General features: G+C 39.5%; 1 protein-coding gene across 1 annotated transcript in view; it reads left to right on the forward strand.

The window, feature by feature from the left end:
- TRPC3 (transient receptor potential cation channel, subfamily C, member 3) overlaps positions 1–24487 on the forward strand; it is a 78509-nt gene that overhangs the window by 6578 nt on the left and 47444 nt on the right. The window contains exons 2-4 of the mRNA XM_006881049.1: positions 1693–1881; positions 19797–19961; positions 23127–23343. Coding sequence (XP_006881111.1) covers positions 1693–1881; positions 19797–19961; positions 23127–23343 — 571 coding nt within the window. The remainder of the gene's footprint in view (positions 1–1692; positions 1882–19796; positions 19962–23126; positions 23344–24487) is intronic.

Below are 24487 nucleotides of genomic sequence, written 5' to 3' on the forward strand. Positions count from 1 at the left end.
ATGGCTATTGGCACCTTGTCTGGAACCAGCAGCCTAGAAATAGAAGTCCATGCAGAAGGTAGCAAGAAAGGCTGCCAGCTGACTTCTTTATACCGGTCCATGGCACTATATAACTATGCAAATGAAATTAAAGATTCACAGATTATTTTTAGCAAAGTGTTAGTTCCAGTGGCCTGGAAAATTTTCTCTCAGGTATTGATATTCTGCAACCCTTGAGAATTCAATTAAATATAATCAGACATTTCTCTCCTCCCAGTTCTTCCCAGCATGTTAATATGCCCTTCAGACAAACAAAGGGGGGCAGGGTGAGGGAAGGGACAGGATTGCCTCTCCTGCTGGTACGTGCACACTCTTTACATTTACTCTAAATCAGACATTCTTGAGCATTAGCATTAGTCTAAGAATCACCTGGAGGACTTGCTTAAACAGTTTGCTGGCCCCCATTTTCAGCATGATGTGAAGTCTGAGAATTTGCATTTCTAACATATTCCCAAAGACTATTGATGCTGTTGGTTTCTGGACTAGGAAAAGCAGTAACTCCAACAAGGCTAGGAGTAGTAGACTGGGCACATTATTTCCATAAAATAAGTTTGTATTTTACTAGAAAAATACATAAAATTGTTTTGACTGTAAAAGATTTTTGTTTGCTTGTAAGTGTAAAAGAGGTAAGTCTCTTTTGGATACTTGAGTCAGTCAGCATTTGTATTTATCCAGCATCTCTTAATACAAACCAATAACTAAAATATGCCCCATTTTCAGAGCTGTTTTCATATGGTAGAGCAGGTTGCAGAAGCGTACCTGGCCAAGAGGCAACAATAGCAGCCAATCTTGAATCTAACTTACCAAAGTATGGACTAAGGCTTCCCAGCCAGAGGAAGTGTAACCAGCGAATGGGTGATGTCTGGCTGCTTGTCACTACAAGGTGGTTTGAGTTGAGGCAAGGATTCAGTCTTTTAAATACATTTTAGACAGATGCTGGCAAACAAAGAAAATGGCAGCATTGGTGCTCTGAAGACAGTTTTCTGATGTCTCCGGATCAAGACAGGTTTTTAATGGGGATTGTTAAAGGGGAAAAGAATGTGGGAAGGGTCTAGGAGGGAAAGAAATGTCCTGGAGTCTGAGAAGATAATTCCATGATGTCTCTACATTACCAGATATCCTGTGTTTTATGTTTTAGCTAGGTCGTTATCAGGCTTCCTTGCTGATGATGCATTTTTCAAGTCATTTCTCTGATTGGTTTTTGTGGGTGGTTTTTTGGGGGGTTTGGTTTTGGTTTTTGGCTTTTTGTTTGTCTGTTTTTGTCTGAGTGACATGATCCCAAATCCTTAGTTCCTGGAATAGCAGTCTCACAGCTAACTAATCAATCAATCATGTTAATGGACCTCTGGTAACTTAGTGGTAAAGAGTTGTACTGCCAACCCTGGCACTGGGTGTGAATCTACCAGTTGTTCCTTAGGAGAAAGATGGGCAGTCTATCCCCATGTGACAAACTGACTCTGAAAACCCACTGGCAAATCAACCATAAGTCTGTTCCAACTCCACAGTACTTAACAACATCTCATACTTACACAACTATATCTGAGCTCCTTCTGCCATCACAAATACCTTTTCCCAATTCGCTCAAATCCTAAATACTTTCCATTGGGTTAAAAGCACATTCTTTATAATATACTCTAAACATCTTGTTCTTAGAATGACTATCGAAAGCTCTCCATGCAGTGCAAAGACTTTGTAGTGGGCGTGCTGGATCTTTGCCGAGACTCTGAAGAGGTGGAAGCTATTCTGAATGGAGATCTGGAATCGGCAGAGCCTCTGGAGATGCACAGGCATAAGTCATCACTGAGTCGTGTCAAACTCGCCATTAAGTATGAAGTCAAGAAGGTGAGTGGGTGCCCTTTCAGGCAGCACCATATGGAATAAACATGCATGTCCCATGAGTTCTTTAAATTATAAGAATAAACATTACCAACAAAATTTGGGATTTTTTTTTTCCCTTCATGCAAGCATTGACTAAAGTGTTTTGGTGAAGTTAGGATCAAATCTCCTTTCTACATTCTCCAAGTCATAGTGCCTTGGTTAAGTCCTCTATCTTCTTTAAATTTCAGTACTTTTATATACAAAAGGGAATGACTTCTATCATCTATGTCAAAATTTTGATCAAGCTTAGATGAATTAAGATTCATAAAATACTTTGTTAATTGCAATATAATGCATAATGATAAAACCTGTTACTTGTATATATTTCTATAAGGCCCTGTTAGAAACATTGTCTGTTAATCCATAGAACAAGCCTATAGTATTACCCTTGTCACTTATGTAGTATAATCAATGATGGTCTGTCGATTGTATAAAGAAACTATCTTGTCAAATTTCAATGACATGTCTAAGTCCCAATAACTATGAAGTTGGTTGTATAACTGCCACAAATAAAAATTATCCTTTTATTTTTCATTTGAGTTACTGTACAAAAACACTTCTGTGTATTTGACGTATTTTTGTGTGTATTCGAGGCCTTTAAGTAATTCATTAAAATAATAATTGTGTAATAAAAATATTAAGTTAGCTATAATAGACAGCTTATATGTGTTAGAGGACTGAAATTTTCTTAGTTTTTAAAAAAACAGTTAAGTGAAAAAAAGTAAGCTGTTACCCTGACAATGGAGTAGAATTTGATTTGTCAGTGGGTTAATCTGTGTGTAGCTGATTCTTCTTTACTTCCTGTGGTATGGCACAATATTTAAGAAGACAAACTCTGCAGTCAACCTTCAAGGGTTAATATTATAAAATACCATGTCTGCAAAATAAAAATTGTTAAAAGAGATCTTTGGTGGCCTAGTGGTAAGCAGTGGTGCTACCAACTCAAGGGTACTCGGTTCAAATCCACTGGATGCTCCGAAAGAGTAAAATGAGCAATCTCTTCCATGCAGTTTACAGCCTCTGAAAACCCCCTGGAGGGTCAGCTATCAAAAATCTAAGGCTCAATTCCTATTAAGTCAGAATCAACTTACAGCTAAACCTCCAGCAGGTTTTTAGAAGCAGTTAATCACATTGGAGGAGATTGCCCATCCTTCTCCTGTGAAACAACTGGTAGATTTGAACTATGAACTCCCTACTGCCACTGCTTAGTAGTCATTGCAAATTCCATTTAAGCAAAAAGGAATTTATAATAGGTAGTGGGAAGAATTGTTAGGAGAGGTGGAGGAGCAGATTTGCCTGAATTACAGGAACCCCACCCAGATGAAGACCCAAGCAAGACTGACCTAGTAAAGGAGTTTCTGTGACTCAAGTGGATCAGTTCTACCTCTGCTACAGATGACCTAGTCCTGCATGAAAAAAAAGAACTCTGATTCCTGTTCCCTTCCAAATACTTGTATGCATGCATCTGACCAGTGGAAACTTAGTTGGTGTTTCCTTCCTAGCAGCAGAAGAGAATGGTAATGTACATGTTCATAGGTCTATAATGTGCATGTTCATAGGTCTATAAAACATACACATTCTGGCCCAAGAGAGAAAACTTTCCAATATGAAGAGAGTACTCACGAGATTTTGGCCAGCCCTTTATGGTAGATATCCTATCTATTTCCTAAGATGGTGAAATATGAAAATTATCGGTAAAGATTGCTATAAAAAACTTTTTTAAGGAAGTTACTAGTTACAAAATAATTTTCACTCTTGTTATTTGGGTTTTCGCTAAATTAGAGGAAAGAGAGACTTTTGATCAAGATTGATATAAAAGTGTTTTTAGAATCTCTCTGGATGTATTTTTCCACAGATCTTGTGATACTTCTTTGGCACCTGCGAGAAGAGAATTGATTTCACTTGTCACAGTCCTTTATCATTGCTTTCAAAGTGTCATATTAGCAGAGACAGCTCATCTGGAGATGTGCTTCTATTAACCAAAGTGTTCTGTAGAGTGCATCTCTTCCTGAATGCTAATTTTAAAGAAATTGATGTATAGCTTACAACGTATGAGGTGCCATTAATAATATATTTGCTATCAGTCAACCACCAGGAAATAGACCAAAAAGTTTGTACCTGAAAGAAGATTACATATTTTGCAAGCATCTCTGTTTTGTTTATGATTTAAAAAAAAGTTTAAAGTCTTTTATTTTTAAATCTTAACTCAAAAGAATGCATAAAAGAATTCTATTCTGGAATATCTAAAAATACCAAGTCCCTTTACACATATACTTTCAAAGCCTTCCTTTTTGTTTACTCAACATTCACGTATCTCTGTCAAAAAGGAGCTCTGCTGACTTAGTGATAAGGACTTGAACTGCAAACCCAAAGGCACACAGTTCAAATCCACTAGCTGTTCTGCAGGAGAAAGATGGGAAATCTCTTCCCATGAGATTTATTCCCTCTGCAAACTCACTAGAGGATCAGCTATGAGTAGGTTCTGACTTGACAGTATATAACGACAACAACAACCCTCTAGCAAGAACAGAAATATCACCCTTACTCACTTCTGTTTTTTTCTGCTTCCATTCTCCCAATTCTACATCCAGAATACCCCACCTCTTGGGTTCTAGTAATGATTTAACTTTATGTCAGTAAGGTATTCTACACTTTTATGCAAGGCACTGAGACTTCAAAATAAGATCATATATTAATGGACTACTCCCCCCACTCCCCGCCAGATGTCAATTACTTTAAGAAATGAAAATACAAAAGGACAGAGTGTTAGATATATGAACATGTATTTAATATGAAAAAGGGCTTTATAAAAACAGAAGACATCACAAGATAAAGATTATTTGATCACTATGCAGCCTAAAATTTCTATACAACAGAAAGATCATAAACAAACAAACAAAAAAATCAAAGAGCAAGCACACTGGATGAAAGACTTTTTGCAATTAAAACTTCACCTGGATATTCTTAATTCCCAAAGAATGCAACAAACTATAAGGAAAATAACCCAGGGGTAGAGGTAAAGCAGAGGGCTTAGATGAGTAATCCATAGAAGAGAAAATTCAACCATATTTAAAGTATTTTCTACGCTCTAATACCTGGACCAGGAGGCTGTTATGTGAATAGAGCAGGGGAACACTGTATGATCTAAAATTGAGAAAAGAGTGCATCAGGGTGTATTCTTCTCCACACCTGTGAGTAAGGGTGATAAATTATCTGAGAAGCTGGACTCTATGAAGAGGAGTGTGGCATCAAAAATTGGAGGGAGACTCATCAATAACATATGCATGCTTGTTGAAAATGAAGAGGTCTTGAAGCACTTGTTGCAGAATATCAAGGAATGCAGCTTTCGGTATGGATTATGTCTCAGTTTCAAGAAAACAACTATTCTTACCACTGAGCCAATAGGAAACATGATGGATGGAGAGGATATTAAAACTGACAACAGCTTCATCTTGCTTGGATCCACAATCAACATGCTTGATACCAGCAGTCAGGAAACTAGGAGATGTACTGGAAAAGTCTGTAGTCAGGGTCCTCTCCAAACTAATGAGGAGCAATGATGTCATCTTGAAGACTAAGGTACATCTGATTCAGGCCGTGGTCTTTCTGATCACTTGCTATGCATCTGATAACTGGACAATGAATAAAGATGACAGAAGAATTGATGACTTTGAGTTGAGACGTTTGAGAAGAGTACTGAATATCCAATGGACTGCCAAAAGAACAAACAAACATATTTTGGAGAAAGTGCATCCAGAGTGTTCCTTGGAGGCAAAGATATCAAGCTTTGTCTCACATACTTTAGACATGTTGCAAGGAGATGCTGTTCCTTGGAGAAGACCATAATGCTTGGAAAAGCAGAGGATCAGTTAAAGAAAGGAAGACCCCTCAACCAGGTGGATTGAAGCAGTGACTACTGCACGGGGCTCTAGTGTCAGGAAGTATGAGAATGGCACAGGTGAGGGCAGAGTTCATATCTATTGTTCATAGAAACACTGTGAATTGCCCTTGACTCGATGGCATCTGACAATAGTCAAAGAAAGGTATACTGGTATCCAAATGTCTTTTTTTGTCTCTCAACTTTATTGAGGAGTAAAAAGTAGTAGTTGTCAGTGCTGTTAACAGAATGGGCAAACACATGCTGCTAGTGGAGAAAGAAATAATATCTTCTTTTAGAGGGTGAATTTTGAAAATTAAAGAATCATTAGTGTGATGGCTCTTAGGGAAAATAATAAACTTAAAAGAATGTTAAATACTATTACTCTGTAGAATTACTCATGTTATTCTTAAAAAAGAGAATGAAGATGAAATTTTGTTTTTCTGAAAATGAATGTGAGAAAATTAACTTTTAAATACACTATTTCATTTTCCAATTAGAATAATGGTGTCTTTCCTAGAAAAACAATCTTGAGTTCTAATTATGACTGTAGTTAGGCTCTGAAGCTGTATGTTAGTTCCCACCCTGCCATAGCAATAGTAAGAGCACTGCCCACCTACTACTACCCTTGACGAAGATAAGAATGTGATGGATGATTTAATCAGAAATGTGTCCTAGAGAAGAAGGGAAAGCTTCCTGAGTCCTTCCTCTAAAAGAAAAAACACCAAGGGATTATCTAGTGGATTCCAATTCAAAGCAACCCGATAGGACAGAGCTTGTAATTTTTCAGAAGCTGGCTGCCTAATATTTCTTGACAAGAGCAGCTGATGTACTCAAACCAATGACCTTTCAGTTAGCAGTTGAATGCTTTCACAGTTGTACCTTCAGAGATTCTTCATTCATCCTCCCTACTCTCTATCTCTCCCAGAGTGGAGTTAGGTTTCATTGCAGAAAAATAATATTAAAAAAATAAACAACAAAACCACACAAGACATTTGTATTTATGTTGTTGTTGTTGTTGTTGTTATGTGCCATCGAGTTGCTTGTGACTCATAACGACCCTATGTACAAGAGCCCTAAACGCCATTCTTTCCTGTGCCAACCTCGCCATCTCAAACACACTCATTCCCACCACTCCACTCACAGAATCGATCCATCTCATCAAGGGCCTTCCTCTTCTGGGCTGTTCCTCTACTCTCCCAAACATGATGTCCCTCTCCAAGGACCAGTCCCTCCTTGCAACATGCCCAAAGTATGTCAGATGAAGCTTCAGAATCCTTGACTCCAAGGAGCATTCTGGCTTCACCCTCTCCATGACAAACCTGTTTGTTCTCCTAGCAGTCCATGGTATATTCAACACTCTTCTCCAGCACCGCAGCTCAAAGGCATCAATTCTCTTTCTATCACCCCTATTCACTGTCCAACACTCTGATGCATAGCACGTGATTGCGAAGACTATAGCCTGGATCAGGCGCACCTTAGTCTCCAGCCTGATGTTGTTGCTCTTCAGTACTCTGGAGAGGCCCCTTACAGCTGATTTTCCAAATATAATTCATCTCTTGATTTCCTGGCTGCTGTTACCAAGAGTGTTGACTGTGGATCCAAGTAAACTATCTCCATCTCTTCACCAGCCATACTGATGTTGCCAATTGTCCCAGTGGTGAGAATCTTTGTTTTCTTGATGTTGAGCTTCAATCCGTATTGAAGGCTGCAGTCCTTGACCTTCTGCAGCAAGTGCTTCAGGTCCTCGTCAGTTTCAGCAAGTAGGGTTGTGTCATCTACATAACGCAGGTTGTTGATGATTCTTCCACCAATCCTGATGCCACATTCCTCCTCGTACAGCCCAGCATCTCGGATGATCTGTTCTGCATACAGATTGAAAAGGTATGGAGACAGGGAACATCCCTGATGGACCCCTTTCTTGATTTTGAACCATGTAGTGTCTCCTTGCTCTGTTCTGATGACCAGCTCTTGGTCCAAGTATAGGTTTCACATTAGCACAATCAAATGTTCTGGGATTCCCATTCTTCTCAGAGTTAGCCATAGCTTGTTGTGATCCACACAGTCAAAAGCCTTTGCATAGTCAATGAAGCACAGATACTTATTCTTCTGGTATTCTTTGCTTTCTGTCAAGATCCATCTAACATTAGCTATAATATCCCTAGTACCACGACCTCTTCTAAATCCAGCCTGCACATCTGGCAGTTCTCTGTTGAATTAATTATTCACTGTGCAATTATTCACTGCATAAAATGGGCAGGTAAAGCCCAACTTTGAGAACTTCTCGGAGAGAGTAGTGGATACCCTGCTGAGCTACTCCTCCTGATCCCGAGTGGGCATTTGGGTAGAGCAGACCCACACTGTGTGCAGAATCTTGCCTAGGTTTGACTTCAGGCATGAAGAGAGAAGAGAGAGTGCATTGCCCACAGCAAATGTGAAAATTTAGAAAGCTCCACAGTGTAGGGCTTGGTTTTATACCTCACAAGCCAAAGAATTTGGTAAAGAAATTATGTGAGGTTTTTATTCACAAAAATACCTTCTTTTAAGTTGTATGACTTTGGGGTCTGAGGATCTCATTAAAAACAAAAGAAGTGTTTGAACCCCATCTTTTCACGTTTGCATTCCCACAAAGACAGTACTTGGGGAGGCCGATCTGATGACTATACAGTTGTTTAGAGTTATATTGTTTTCTCCCCAAATACATATTGGATAAAATATATTAGGGAATAGGATTTTCTTTGTTCTGTTACTAAAGACACATAGCTAGTGGATGTATTTTACACCTACTAAATTTTGAAATACAAAACAGATTAGGCACAGAGTATACTTGTCCACTGTCTTCTACTCATAGGACCTTCCATCAGGTTTCTGTGGCTATAAATTAGAAGGAGACACAATAAGCACAAACAGAAAAAATACCATCCAGTTGGAATTCAACAACGAAGTGATGGAATGTCAAGCTTACAGAAAGTGAATAATCTCCTAAAAAGAACCAGGCACTTAAATTTGGACTCCAAAGGACTGCAGCCTTCAATATGGACTGAAGCTCAACATCATAAAAACAAAGATTCTCACCACTCGGCCAATTGGCAGCATCATTATGAATAGTGAAGAGATCGAGATTGTTAATGGTTTTAGTTTGCTTGGCTCCACAGTCAACACTCTTAGTATCAGCAACCCAGAAATCAAGAGACGAATTGCACTGGAAAAGTCAGGGACCTCTCCAGAATACTAAAGAGAAATGACATCAGTCTGGAAACTAAGGTGTGCCTTATCCAGGCCATAGTCTTTGCAATTGTGTGCTATGTGTCAGAAAGCTGGATAATGACTAGGGATGGTAGAAAGAGAATTGATGCATCTGAGCTGTGGTGATGGAGAAGGGTATTGAATGTACCATGGACTTGGAGAGGATGAAACTGGACTACTCCTTGGAGTCAAGGATTCTGAAGCTTCATCTGACATACTTTAGGCATGTTGCAAGGAGGAACTGGTCCTTGGCGAGGGACATCATGTTTAGAGGGTGGAGGGACAGTGCAAGAGAGGAAGAATCTCAATGAGATGGATCAATTAAGTGACTGGGGTAATGGGGGTAGGTGTGTCAGAGACAGTGAGGTTGGCACAGGGTAGAGCAGCGTTAGGGCTCTTGTACATAGGCTTGCTATGAGTCTCAAGCAACTTGAGGGTACATAACTACAACAATCTTCTATGAAGGGAGCTTTTGTGTCCATTAGGTAACAAGCTGTACTGCCAATTAATAAAGAATGTGATTCCAATCCACCAGCTGCTCCTTGGGAGAAAAAATGGCAATGTCTATTAAGTTTACAGCCTCTGAAAACCCACTAGGGAGCCAGCTATGAGCTGGTTCTGACTTGGCATCCCGTAACAACAAAAACAGTCTTCTGTGAGGGACCTTTCATGGTATAGGGATTTGTACTGTTAACACAAAGACAGCGCCTCTCTGGCAATTAAATCCATCATAGAGGATCTGTGGGATAAGGGTGGGCAGTCTATGTGATTTACTGTATCCTGCTATCTGCTGAAGGTCGGCTTTGAGTCAATTCCTCCAAAGCAATGAATTTGGAGTTTTCTTTAATCTTCTGTGAGCTCTGGTGGTGTAGTCTGTAGTGAGCTGCTAACCCAAAGATGAGTGTCTCTGGAAGTTCAAATCTACTTGTGGTTCCATAGGAGAAATATGGATAGTGTCATCCCATTGTAATTTACAGCCTCAGAAATTGGTTGAAGGCTTATTATGAGTCAGAATCACGAATTTGAGGGGTTTTCCTAATCTCTTAAATTGTGGGGGGAAATTCTGTTTTTTGAAACCACCCACTTAACTATTTCCATCAGAGCAGAACTAGGTAACTAAGATAAAAGCATAATACACTTTCTGTTTAAAATTGTTCCACTGTCTTCAGTCATCTACCATCATCAGGATACAACCTATTAGTCCTTTGACTTGGAGAGAATGTTTGTTCTCTGCGCCATGGCAGTTTTTTGCAATGAAAGATTAAGATTTGCTTATGTGTCAGACATTCTTCCTTGAAATCATAAAGCCTCAAAATAAGGGTATTATTTTTGTAATGATTTCAATTTGCTGGTCCAGTGAAATCAGGAAACACCATCCGAATTTTCTCCAGCTGGCTGTGACTGGTGTGGCAGCCTATGGAGGTTATTTAGGAGGTAAAACTGTTTTAAGAGATAAAGGTCACTGCTCTTTTTTGAAGTTATTGAAAAGAGCAAAACTCATCTCCTGGAGGGATTAACTTTTTCTTTTTTTTTTTTTTTGCCTTTGCTTGCTACTCTTGGCTTTTTCTTTTTTTTTTTTAAGATTTGTGTTGTGGACTTGTATTAGGATTTTTAAATCATTAGAGAAAAGTGTCTTTCCCCTCGCTTCTCATTTCATAGATTAAAAAGAATCAAGAGGTACCGTGTGCTGGTGTATTATTAGCTCCGTAATGTTGGTGTTGGTGGTGTTTGGCTTTGAGTTGATTCACACTCAGGGTGACCCCCTCTGTACAGAATAGAACTGTTTCATAAGGATTCCAAGGCTGTGACCTTTTGGAAGCACATCACCAGGAAAGCATGCCCTGTCTCTTAAGACACAACTGGGTAGATGTGAAGATTTGAACTATCAGTCTTTAGGCCAATTGTTTAGCACTGAATGATTCACGTCACCCAGGGATTCCTGTAGAACTACTGTGGAAGAAATAGATCAAAAGAACAAATTTGTCGTGGATCAAGTGCTATTAAGATGTGCCTTAGAGGTAAGGAAGGTGAAACTCTGTCTCACCTCCTATGGACGTGTCTTCAGGAGGGGCCTGTCCTTGCAGGAAACTTCTCATCCTGAGGAAGGTATAAGGTTAATAAAAAAGTGGAAGATTCTCAAGAAAATGTGTTGACAATGTTAAAGTGACTGTAACAGTGGACATCAGCATATTGGAGCTTGTGAGGATAGTGCAGGAAAGGGGAAGGTTCAGATCTGTTGTTTACAGAGTCACTTTGAGTCACTCTGTGACACCTAACAACAACAACATAGCTATGAAGCTAAATTTTAAAATGTAACAAGTAAAAAGCAAATGTTACTGCTAACTGAGTCCTTCAGAACCACCAGTCACACCTTGGGGAGAAAGATGGACAGTCCCATCTCAGATTACAAACTCAATGGAAAGTCATCATGAGTCAGAACAATGTGGTTGATGTCATAAAGATCTCTGATGGCCTAGTGGGTAATGAGTCCCAACCCAAAAGGAAGGTGATTCGAATCCACAAGAGACTTCACAGAAGAAAGATAGGTAACCCCTACTGTGCTATTTTACAGCTTCCGAAACCTGCTGGGAGGGTCAGCTATAAGTCAGCTTCACCTCGACAGCAATAACTCGATAGCATTGTTTTTTAGTTAGAACAGACTTATGGTTGGCCTCCAGCAGGTTTTTGGAGGATGTAAATCACACAGGAGGACATTGGCCATCCCCCCCACCCCCATGGAGCCACCAGAGAGACACTGCCTTTGAATTAGAAGTACAACTCTTTATGGGCTACATCACTAAAACTCCTTGAATTATTCAACAGTAGAAATAAAAATAGATTGAGGCTAGTATTTAACATAGGAAGTGCTAGTGGCCCAGTGGCGAGGAGTTGTGCTACCAACCCAGAAGCACCTCCATGGGAGAAAGATGGGCATTCTCCTCTCTTGTGATTTACAGCCCCTGAAAACCTGCTGGAGGGTGAGCTATGAGTCAATTCCAACGCAATGGCATACGATATTAAGTAAAATATTAACAATTTACACCGTATTGTACAAGTCACAAGCCAAAGGTTAATCCTCACTTGTATGCCATGCGGAAAAGGCTGTTATCAAGTCTTTTTAAGTTATTCAACCGTGATACAATTTTAATTGTTGTCATAAAGTAAATCTTCACATCCAAAAGATTAACACATGAAGCAGGAGGAGAAAGCTATTTGTCAGTTTCATGTTTATTCTCAGGAATTTAAAACTTAAGGAAAACAAAGACATTAACAAAGGGCAGTCTTTTCATCAATTTCATATGGACGTATTTCCACATGGGTCATTGTGGAAATTTTCTGTCTTTCATTAGAAATCTTTGACTTACTGTTTAATAAGTACACTGTTGACTCACAAAATGGCATTTTGATCTGATGACATATTTAATCAATCTATAATTTCCCCTGCATTTCCAAGTGAATATCTATCCAAGCTTGAGAATTAGGCTTTAATAAGCTCTGATAGCATAGTTCGTAACAAGTTGTGCTTCAAATCCAAGGTCTGTGTGTCTCTAATGGTTTAAGTCTGCTAGCGAGTCCCCAGGAGAAAGCATGTCAGTCTCCTCCCATTACAATTTGTTGTTGTTCTTGTTATGTGCCATCGAGTCGTTTGCGACTCATAGCAACCCTATGTACAACAGTCCTAAACCCTGCTCTATCCTGTGCCAATCGCATTGCCTCTGCCACACCCATTCCGATTACCCCAGTCACTGAATCAATCCATCTCATAGAGGGTCGTCCCCTCCTGCGCTGTCCCTCTACTCTACCCAGCATGATGTCCCTCTCCAAAGACCTGTCTCTCCTTACAACTTGTCCAAAGTGTGTCAGACGAAGCCCCAGAATCCTTGCCTCCAAGGAGCAGCCTGGTTTAACCCTCTCTAGGATGAATTTTCTTGGCAGTCCATGGTACATTCAATACTCTTCTCCAGCACCACAGCTCAAAGGCGTCAATTCTGCTTCTATCCTCCCTAGTCACTGTCCAATTCTCTGATGCATAACAAGTGATTGCAAAAACCATGGCCTGTATCAGGCGGACCTTAGTCTCCAGAGAGACACCGTTGCTCTTGAGTACTTTAGAGAGGTCCCTAACCACAGACTTTCCCATCACAATATGTTTTTTCATTTCCTGGCTGCTGGTGTCAAGAGTGTTGACTGTGGAGCCAAGCAAACTGAAACTGTGAACAATCTCAATCTCTTCGCCATCCATCCTGATGCTACCAATTGTTCCAGTGGTGAGAATCTTTGTCTTCTTGACATTGAGCCTCAGTCCACACTGAAGGCTGCAGTCCTTGACCCTCTGCAGTAAGTGCATGAGGTCCTCCTCAGTTTCAGCAAGCAGGGTTGTGTCATCTGCATAACGCAGATTGTTGATAGATCGTCCACCAATCCTAACACCACACTTCTCCTCATAGAGCCCAGACTCTCAGATAATCTGCTCTGCATACAGGTTGAAAAGGTATGGAGATAGGACACATCCCTGGCATACACCCTTCCCAATTTTGAAGCATGCAGTGTTGCCCTGCTCTGTTCTGACGACTGCCTCTTGGTCCAAGTATAGGTTTCGCATTAGCATGATTAAATGTTCTGGGATTCCCATTCTTCTCAGAGTCAGCCACAGTTTGTTATGATCCATGCAGTCAAATACCTTTGCATAATCAATGAAACACAGATAGACATTCTTCTGGTATTCTCTGCTTTCAGCTAAGATCCATCTAACATCAGCTACAATATCCCTAGTACCACGACATTACAATTTACAGTCTCAAAAACTCAACTCTAAATGGGATTGGAACTGTCTATATTATGGGTCAGAATAAATGCAACAGCAGTGAATTTGAGTTAATGACATTTCACAAAGCAAGTTTCAGTGTCAACATATTTTTTTTACTCTAAAGCAAAAATTTTTATTAACAAAATATTTTCATTAAAATATAGACAGCATAATTTCTTGGTATAAACAACCTCTTTTACTTAAAACATTTGAATTAAAGACACTTCAGCAATACAAATTTAAGTTACCACTGTCTTTGTAAAAATCGAATAAACATTAGTGATGAGCCCATTAGGAAGTACCCATGAATGTTTTTGAGAATGCTGAGAAGCAGAGAGAATAGTTGTTCTCACTTGACAGAAGATTAATCTATAATTAAGTTCTAATAAAAGAATTTATGATTCTTAGTAACTCCAGGCAATTCTTTACAGTATTGGGCTATGATATTGCCAACTACCACACATAGAGATCCTGTGAACAAAGGACCTGAACCCTGCCTTATCTTGCGACAAAGGCCACCTAATTGAGGGTCTTCCTTTCTTTCTCTGAGCCTCTACTTTAACAAACATGATGGGGTTTTTTTCCAAAGACTAACCCCTCTTGATGACAGGCCCAAAGCTGGTGAGAGAAAATTTCAACATCCTTTCCTCTAAGGAACATCCTAGTAACACTTTATCCACGACATACCTGTTTATTCTTTTAGCAGTCCATAGAATATTCAGTACTCTTCTTCAACACCACAACACAAAGCCATTGATTCTTATTCTATCATCCTTATTCACTGTGCAGCTTTCAGATGCAGAGCAAATGACTGAAAATACCATGGCTTGTATCAGGTGCACCTTAGTTTTTAAACTGACACCATTGCTCTTTAGCATGTTGGAGCTGTCACTGTGGTCAGTAGTCAAGTTTGAACCATTTGTATACTTTCAATAGTGCACATACAAAGAAAGAACCGAATTTATACATATTGGTGTATGGTTTCCTATGAGATATTTATTTACCAGACAAAGAAAGCTTAAACCTATCCCCTAGTGGAAACTCAACTTCTGCAAAATCCAGGATCTCATCATCAGTGTATGCTTGCCTTTTGGGGGATCCACTGGTGACCCATCTACCAGCTGCAACTGTGCAGGAGAACTTTACAGCTCACTGTCAAGGAGGTAGTGAGGATGTAGTTATAATATGATCTTCAGCACTTAGTTCTTTACCATTATACTAACTAGTAGAGTTCAATAAGCACATAACATTTTAAAATATTGGAAAGAAGATGTTATACTTTTTTTATTAAAAACAAAAAAAAACCTTCAGTGCTGTCAAGTCAGAACTAACTCATAGCTGACCCTTCGGCTGGTTTTTTTGAGGCTATAAAATTGCACGGGATGAGATTTACCCATCTTTATCCTGCAGAACTGCCAATTAATGTGAGCTATCAGAAAGGGCTTTGGGTTAGCAGTGCATCTCCTTACAGATTCAACTCGGCTCCACTTAGCTGTTGATATACGCTATCAAGTTGACTATGACTCATAGCTACCCTAGCAACAACAGATCTGAACCCTGTCCTGTCCCTATCTTATACTGTCTTCATCTCTGATACGCTTGAGGTCATTGTTGCACTCACCGTGTCAATCTACCTCAGTGGAGATCTTCCTCTTTTGTTGACTCCTTTCCAAGGAATAACCACTTCTAGCAAAATGTCCTAAGTTTGAGAGATGAATCTTCATTATCTTTGCCTCCAAGATTGCACCTTTTCCAAGACATACATGTTTGTTCTTTTGGCAGTCCATGGGATGGATTTTCAGTACTCTTCTTCAACAACACAACTCAAAGGCATCAATTTTTCTTACCAAGTGACTGAAAAACCATGGACTGAACTAGGCACACCTTAGTTTTCAAACTGACATCGTTACTCTTCAGTATTTTGGAGTGGTCCCTGACAGCAGACTTGCCTATAGCAATACGTCTCCTGATCTCCTGACTACTGGTAGTAAGGATGCTCATTTATTTTTTTTTTTTCAAGGATGCTCGTTGTAGATGAAGTCGTTGACAGTTTAAATCTTTTCTCCATCTATCATGATATTGCCTATTGGCTCAGTGGTAAGGACCTTTGTTTTCTTGATGTTGAGATCCAATTCATGTTGAACACTGTAGTCTTTGATCCTCTTTAGCAGGTGGTTCAGGTCCTGCTTACTTTCAGCAAGCAAGGCACTGTGAAATGCACATTTCATCTGGCAAATTCCTCTCAATTCATCTATGAAATAAATCCTAGATACTGAAGCACACTGACTTCATTGTCAACTAAATGATTGTGTCGTCTCCTTTTAAGGTTCTGATGTTTCTAACAATTTTCTAACAATTTCACAGAAGAAAATAAGCACTTGAACTTGGAATAAAATGTGTGAGTCTAATGAAAATCCAGCGCTTCTTGGAGCCTGACAACTTCCTAGGATTCTTGTTAAGAGCTTCTCCAAACTTCCCTTTCTACCGGACTGTCCCTAGATCATTGTCATCCTGTTTCACTAACCCACCCTTACGTTAATACCCACAAGCCAGCTACCTTTCCTTACTGCCTCTACCGTCATCCAGAACTGCTGTAACAGATATACCACAATTAAGCAAATTTATTCCATCACAGTTTAGGAGGCTCTCAACTTACTACCTTCCAGTCCTAATTCATTCATAGCTGACCCTCCATTAAGATTCTGAGACTAAATTTTATGGGAAGGGATTGATTGTTCATCTTCTCCCTAAAGTTCCTGCTGGACTCAAACTGCTGAAGAAGAATGGCCTTTGGATTTGAATGGCCTCTGGGCTATGCAGAGCTCCTTCGGAGGAGGCAAGGAATCTGAATTGAGAGCACCGATTGTCGAGGAAGGTTTTCTTTCCCTGTCATTTCTGGAGGAAGGTCTTTGTCTGCTCTGAGCTTCTTCTCCTGCAAAGTCTTCTTGTTGTTTGACATATCTCTCCTCCTCTCATATACCATGGACTGCCAAAAGAGTAAACAAGATATTCCTTAGAGGCATGGTGAAACTTTGTCTCTCATACTTAGGACATGTTATCAATAGGGACCAGTCTTTGGAAAAATATCACATTTTCAGAGACAGGGTCAGAGAAAGAGAGAGAAAGGTTTTCAGCAAGATAGATTGGCATAATGACTGTAACAATGGGCTAAAACATGGTTGTGATCTTGAGACAGTAGTACAGGATGGGGCCACTTTGAGCAGCTCTGTTGTTCATAAGGTCTCTAATTAGTCATAGTCAACTTGATAGCATCTCACAACAACTTTCCCTTGTTTAATCTTGTTGTTGTTTGTCTTCGAGTCGAGCATGACTCATAGTGACCCTATGAGCAAAAGGCCTGAAGGCCCTCTATAACCATCAACATTTATCAAAGTTCATAGTTTCTGGAGGCATGTTGTTTAGGAAGCAGATACCACTCCTGCTGCCAATAATCCTTTTTACCAAAAGACTTTTATTTAAGACACGTCCTCCCTCTCTCTCTCATTACTGTGGCATTGGGAATGATTCATAGCTGACCCTCCAGCGGGTTTTCAGAAGCTGTAAAGCATCTGCCTTTAGGTTAGTGCCTGGGAGAGAGAGGAATAATTTCCTCCTGTGTGATTTGTTCAACTGCAATGAATTTTTTTGAGTTTAGGTAGGCAGCACAACTGGTTGAGAGATACAATTAAATTTAACAATGTCCATCTCATTTATCAAAATTTCCTTTTGCCTTTGTTGTCTGGGAACTCTCTAAAGTGCTAAAAAAGCAAAGATGTCAGTTTAAAGACTAAGGTGCCCCTGACCTAAGTTAGGGTGTTTTCCATTTCTTCATATACATGTGCAAGTTTCACAATGAATAAGAAGATCTTAGAAGGACCGATACCTTTGAACTGTGGTGTTGATGAAGAATATTAAATGAACTGTCAAAAGAATAAGCAAATCTGTCTTGCAAGGAGTGCATTCGGATACATCTTTGAGGAAAGAATGGCGTGTTATCAAGAGGCCCTCAAGAATGGGACATCATGCTTGGAAAAGGAAAGGATCAGCAACAGAAAGACCCTCAACACAGTAGATTGACACAGTGACAACAGTGGGTTTCAGCACAATGAAGATTATGAAGATGACACAGCATCAAAAAGTTTCAGTCTGTTGTATGTGTTGTGCATGAGTCAATGTCAACTGGATGACAGCCCTGACGATAATGATATGAGCCATAGTAACCAGAATGGTGAGGCTTCCTCTCATAAACTTTGAGCATGTTATCAGGAAAGACCAGTCTCTGGAGAAGGGGATCATTCTGGGAAAGCGGAGGATCAGTGAAAAAGAGGAAGAAGCACAAGGAGATTGAATGATACAGTGACTTCAGCCATACGCTTAAGCACAACTGAGATTGTGAAAATGGTGCCAAGTCAGGCAGGGTTTCTTTCTGTTGTACCGAGAATTGCTATGAGGAGGAGTTGACTTGATAACGCCAGGCAGTAACAACGACATGAGCTAGGCATTGTTGTAGATGTTTGGTATAAGAAAATAAAAATGCCCCATGTTAGGAAAATTGCTAGAAAGCATCTGTGTTTCATTGAGTGGTAAGTGATTGTTCTAGGTCAGAAACTATGTTCTCAATAAAGTGAGTTACTGTGATAGAGACTTGTGCCCAAGATACAGAAACATAATTTGAAACAGTCTTAATGACTGTTGATCAATATGTCTCTGTTTTCAGGGTCTGCATTTGTGCAAGGTGGTTGTTGTTATGTGCTATTTAGTCACTAAAAACTCACAGCAACCCCACACACAATAGCTCTGAACCTGTCCTATCCTGAGTCAATCTCACTCTCTCTGATACTTCTACCTTTATTACCCCAGTTAACTGTGTGAAGCCATCTTCTCCAGGGTCTTCCTCTCTTGTGCTGTTCCTCCACCCTTCCAAGCATGATGTCCTTCTACAAGGACCGGTCCCTCCTGGCAACATACCCAAAGTATGTAAGAAGGAGCTTCAAAATTAGATAGATGAAAATAAAAAGCAATTATTCTATTATTAATAACTCTATTTGAATAGACATCAGCCAAGGAATAGTACAGAGGGGCGCATTTTGGCATAGGAACCTTTCCATGGGCTTGACCACCTGAATAAGCATAGGTTTCTTAAAGAAACCCCAGTCATTCTAAGTAGATACTGACAGATAATTCAACTAAGCTGAGTGGAAGGCCTAAAGTAAATATTGCTTGCTGGTTTCCTATTTATCTGGATCTGTTGTTATAAAAGAACTGCTTGAAGAGGGGTGAGGATGGATGGGAAGGGGTGGGTAATTACAGGGTCACACAATTTGATGGGGGTGTGTGTGAAGAAAATGGGAAAATGCAGTGTATATGCAAGTAAAAGGGAGAGATAATTGGAATAATCGGATCATCAGATACCTGCCCCTAGAAGCAATGCAAATCGAGGTGTGAGCCCAGCATAGTATCTGCAAGCTCACTGATGTTTTGCAGATTCACACATATCACATATCACACAAAGATATTTTATTTTTTTATCCTTTAGGTATTGCACATGAAACTAAAGGACACTTTGCTCTTTTTGTGATGCCTCACAATATGCCAAATAATCATGCTTTTCCATTATGAACTTAGGGCAAGTCAACTGGCAGGCAGCAAAATGTAACACATTTTCCCGAAAACACCAGATGTCACCCAATCCCAGAGAAAAGTCTGTGAATTATATGTAGTCTCTCTCAGAACTGTGAGGAAGGGCAACATCCACCTTACCCTCTTGTCACCACTTTAGTTTTACTCCAAGTTCTGAAGCTAATTTCAAAAATGGAGGAAAGGCAAGGGGAAATATCACTGGGACCTGCTTATATCCTGGGGAAACTGCAGTAATATTTTTAGAGTGTACATGCATTGAGGAATTTACTTTTTCATGCATTGAGGAATCTTCTCTCTGTGTACCAACAGTTCGTGGCTCACCCCAACTGCCAGCAACAGCTATTGACTATCTGGTATGAGAACCTATCAGGCCTGCGGGAGCAGACCATAGCTATCAAGTGTCTGGTTGTGTTGGTCGTGGCCTTGGGTCTTCCGTTCCTTGCCATTGGCTACTGGATAGCACCTTGCAGCAGGGTGAGTCCAAACCCTTCTTACTCCCATTTCTCTTGTGTGCCTCTGAGATGGAAAATCAAAAAACAAAAACAAAAAAAGTTTTCTGCTTAAGCATCCTATCAGTCTTACCCTGAAAGTTAATTGACTAAAGAACATGAATTCTGCCTTCTAATCACTGGATCAATTCAAATAAGGGATTAATAAGGATTGATTTGCAAGCATAGAATGCTACTTGGGCTTTTAAGATAATGTCCTCCTGGTAGAGTGAAAGAAAGAAAAGCTGCTTGAGAGAAGTAGTGCGAGTGCTGATTGCATTTGGCAGCTTTATAAGCACAGTGATGCCTGGCCTGGCCTGGCCTGGCCTGGCCTGTAGAAGGATAAAGGCACTCCTAGCCCTGCTGAAATAATACTAAGGAACAGTCAGTCTGGGAACTAGAATGGTGCTCCTTTGAACCTGTCAGAAGAAACTAGAGCTGAGTGTATTAAGCAAAGATGGGAACAGAGGAATCAGTTCAAAGTTGCCAGTACAATGTATGTGTATCAAGTTTCTCTACCTCTGTTCTGATAAAATATTTATAAACCCTGCATCTGAGGGGTTTGGATTTTTCCAAATCGTTTGTTTGTTTCTGCTTGAATAATTTTGTTCACCACCTCTATCCTCCTAGCAATTTCCTGGTCTGTTGTTTTTGTTGGTTTTTGGTACTATTGACTACAACTCCTGTGACTTAACTAATCTGAACCTTGTTCTAGCTTGCACCACCCTCACAATCCCCACCAGGCTCAAATCCAGTGCCACAGACACGTTGTCAATCCATCTTGCTGAGAGTTGTCTCTTTTGCTGACCCTCTACTTTTCCAAGTAAGGTGTAGTTAGTTGAATCGTGCTGAAAATGGGTCCTTTCCTCTAGAAAATATGGGAAGGATTCAGAGACATGCTAACCAAATCTCTGTCAGGTTAATAAAGGGCACTTCCAGGGGAAAGGAGCTGTTCTGAGATCCTTTAATCCTGTTTTTATACTCCCAAGTCTGGTTTTGTTTAAATCAGAGTCAGTTTCAGGCAAAATGAGTCCAGGCCACTTACAGATGACCTTGGGCATCCATCATCTCTGCCTCTGTAGTTTCCCTGGGCAGAGTCCATATATGTGTGAGAATATTCATCACTCTCCCTCCTCTTTGAGCTGTCCGTGCAATTTAAAGCTCTGAGTTTGTCATGTAGCTCAGTTCTGATGGCTTAACTAAGTTCTTTTGTTATGCTTTATGGAAAAGTACCTTAAGATTTTTCAGATTCATAAACACTAAAGACTACAATTTATAAATAACAGGAGGTGTAAAATATAAATGTTGTGGACATTCACTAAAGGGGAAAAAAATCATACTTTCCTACCAAACGGTTTCCCTCCCATAAAGGAAAAGAATTGAAAATTCCTGATTTACAAGTGTTTTATCCTTTAAGGTAGAGTAATTTTTGGAAGCAAGACTGGCATCCACTTCCTAAACAACAGGCCTCTGAAAACTCTATGAACTTTGAGAAATGATGGTGGTTATAGAAAGGCTTCAGGCCTTTTGTTCATAGGGTCACTATGAGTCGAGCTGGACTCGACAGCAAACAACAACAATAACAATCTCTTAAAGGGAGCTCAATTCAGGTCAACCTGGACTGCCAAACCTAAGGCATGCAGTTCAGATGCACCAAGTGCCCCCTGGAAGGAAGATGGGCAGTCTCCCCTTCTGTATGACTTACTTGGTAGCAGTAAGTTTTGAATCTGTTCAAACATGACATCAGGTTCAAAGTAGGATTCCTCCTTCCCTTGCAAAAGTGAAGCTTACATTGTGGTGAACTCTTTGCTGAGCAGAAGAGGAAAACAAGGGAACTGAGCCATTCCTGAAGCCCAGTTTTAAGCTGCCTCACCACCTGTCTTAGGGTAAAAGCGACATAACAAGAACTGTCAACACATATCCCAAGTTTCAGGCAGCTATGCCACTTTCTTTTCATGCCCTCTAAAGATTAACCTTTAGCAGTTGACAAACTTGACAGCTTCCAAAAAACCACCATGTTCCCCTGATAAGTGACCCAAACGTGCCCTTTGGTAGCTGTGTGCGAGCTCCGTGGTGTGCAAGTTGGTTGTCGTCTATTTTCCTGTGTCTGTTACGGAAGCTGTGACATTTGTCTGTGTGCATTCATGCTCAATCCCAGAAATACTTGACATTTGTTGGTGATTTGTTGATATAAAATTAAAGTTCTGAACATACAAAAACATTTGTTTGGAGTAAGGTTTTTGGGTTTTGGGTTTTTTTTTAAAAGAGCTCTAGTATTTTTTAAGGTCACAGATTGAGTTAAAAAGCATCTGTAGGATATAGAGATTATTTGATAAATGTACCAAGTGGACCTAATTCTTGGACTGCGGAAGCCCTAGGGACAGGAGAACATGAGACTTTTAAGGACATTATATCCCTGGGATTTTAAAAGAGTCACCTTAAAATAATTACAAACTGAACTTTAGAAGTTCTTTTGTACTATTTATGTTTTCCCAAATTCCAAGATGACTTTTAATTAGGTAAACCTCCTTAGAAATTTTCATTCTTGTATAAAACTGTTTCCCTTTATTAGAGCAGTAGCAATTAAAATATTTATCTTAATCCTAACATTTGCTCCTTTTTCTTTGTCATGTAAGTTACAACTTGATTTGAGACATTTATAAATGAGACTTATAATTTAATTCTATAATAACCTGATTTTTTTCATTTTCAAGGAGTTTTTACATGTTTTATAAGTCGTGAAGTCATCATACTATAAGAATATAAAATATTGAATCTTAATTGCAAAGCAATAAAGAATTCACATTAAGATATGAGGTTCCTTTTGTGACCTTAAAAACCTGTCTTCTCCCAATTTGCCCTATAAAATAACAACAGCAACCAGTATGTGCTCTGTGACATCCATAAATGGACCTGTGGATCCTATATTGGACCTTTACAACCAACATATTTTGAAGACTCCCTAAATTATTTAGGGATAAAACATCCTCCTAAAAGAAGTCATTTTTATCAGGTAGAGCTCTTTTTAAACAATAGCAGAATTATTAAAATGTCCATATCCATTTCCTTTTTCTTTTTCTATATGCAATAATTGTCATAAGTGGAAGCCAAATCTTTCCAGAGCAGACTTGTCCTTTTTCTTCTGTTACAGCTGGGGAAAATTCTGCGAAGCCCTTTCATGAAATTTGTGGCACACGCTGCTTCCTTCATCATCTTCCTGGGCCTGTTGGTGTTCAATGCCTCAGACCGGTTTGAAGGCATCACCACACTGCCAAATATGACTGTCATTGACTACCCAAAACAAATCTTCAGGGTGAAAACCACCCAGTTCACATGGACTGAAATGCTAATTATGGTTTGGGTTCTCGGTAAGCCGCCGTTTCTTTTAAGTTTCCCAGCTCTGCTGGCATAGTTCCGTAGAGAGTTGTACAGATAACTCAAAGGCTGCTCTTCTCTGACTATTTGGATCCCTCAGCAGCTCTGAGAAAAAGATGGACACTTTCTTCTTTTGTGATTTACAGCTTCAGACACCCAGTGGAGGGTCTGCTAGGAGGCGGTACCTTGATAACAATGGTTTGAAAGTCTTTTTTTTCAATTTCTACCCAAATAATGCCTATAAGATGATTGATTTTTTTCCTTATTAAAAATATTACTGACTTTTTATGGTGCCAGAATATTACTCTTAAGATAAACTTACTGGTAGTATGATTTAATGATTTGACCTTTTAGATAATGCTAAAGCATATCCCTTAACACAGAAGAAAATTTTATGACTGACAGAAGGCTGGTCAAAAGCAGAGCATGTTTTAGAAGTCCGACTTCCATGGCTGAACAAAATGTGGTCTTTTGATGTGATTCACAGGAATGATCAATTATTTAAATACTTATGAAATGACCCAGTGACTCTTTACTGCTTATGGAAGAACTTCCATATTGTTTTCATTGTAGAAAATTAGGAATGCTTCCTTTTTCACAGTATTTGTTACTTCCTAAGAGCCTATGTTAAATTATTTGTAAGAAAGTAAAAAATTAAAGCCCTGTGACAGGGAGGAAGGACAAAAAATTTTGCTGCGTTAGTTTATCTATTGATACTAATCCAATGCCATTTTTTCATGTTCTATTTTCAAACAGCCTCTTTTTTGATCTCTCAGTTCCTGAATTAATAAGCTAGTTTGGCCACCCACTCCTGGGGCCTCAACTTGGGTCAAGTAATTATTTTATGCATTTAACTTTTAACCATTCCGTTTCTTTTCAGATTTTTACCATCTTTTCCCTTGATGTAGCTGAGACTAGCTGTTAAATTAAAAAATGTTTTGCTCTCTCCTCCTGGAATGACTTTGTTTTTTTCTTTTTTAGCTTTTACTTTCTCCATAGTGTCTTAGGGCCTCCTACTCAACGAGTATCATCTTTTATCAAAGTTAGTCCTGGCCTCACCAGCATGAGGCTTAAATGAAGGGAAAGGGGAAAGGACTTGTGTAATTGTTCCTATATGAACAGGAAATTGTTCTCCTT

The sequence above is a fragment of the Elephantulus edwardii genome, unplaced genomic scaffold (assembly GCF_000299155.1).
Source record: "Elephantulus edwardii isolate Elephantulus edwardi_28Jun2011 unplaced genomic scaffold, EleEdw1.0 scaffold00012, whole genome shotgun sequence".
Classification (NCBI taxonomy): Eukaryota; Metazoa; Chordata; class Mammalia; order Macroscelidea; family Macroscelididae; genus Elephantulus; species Elephantulus edwardii.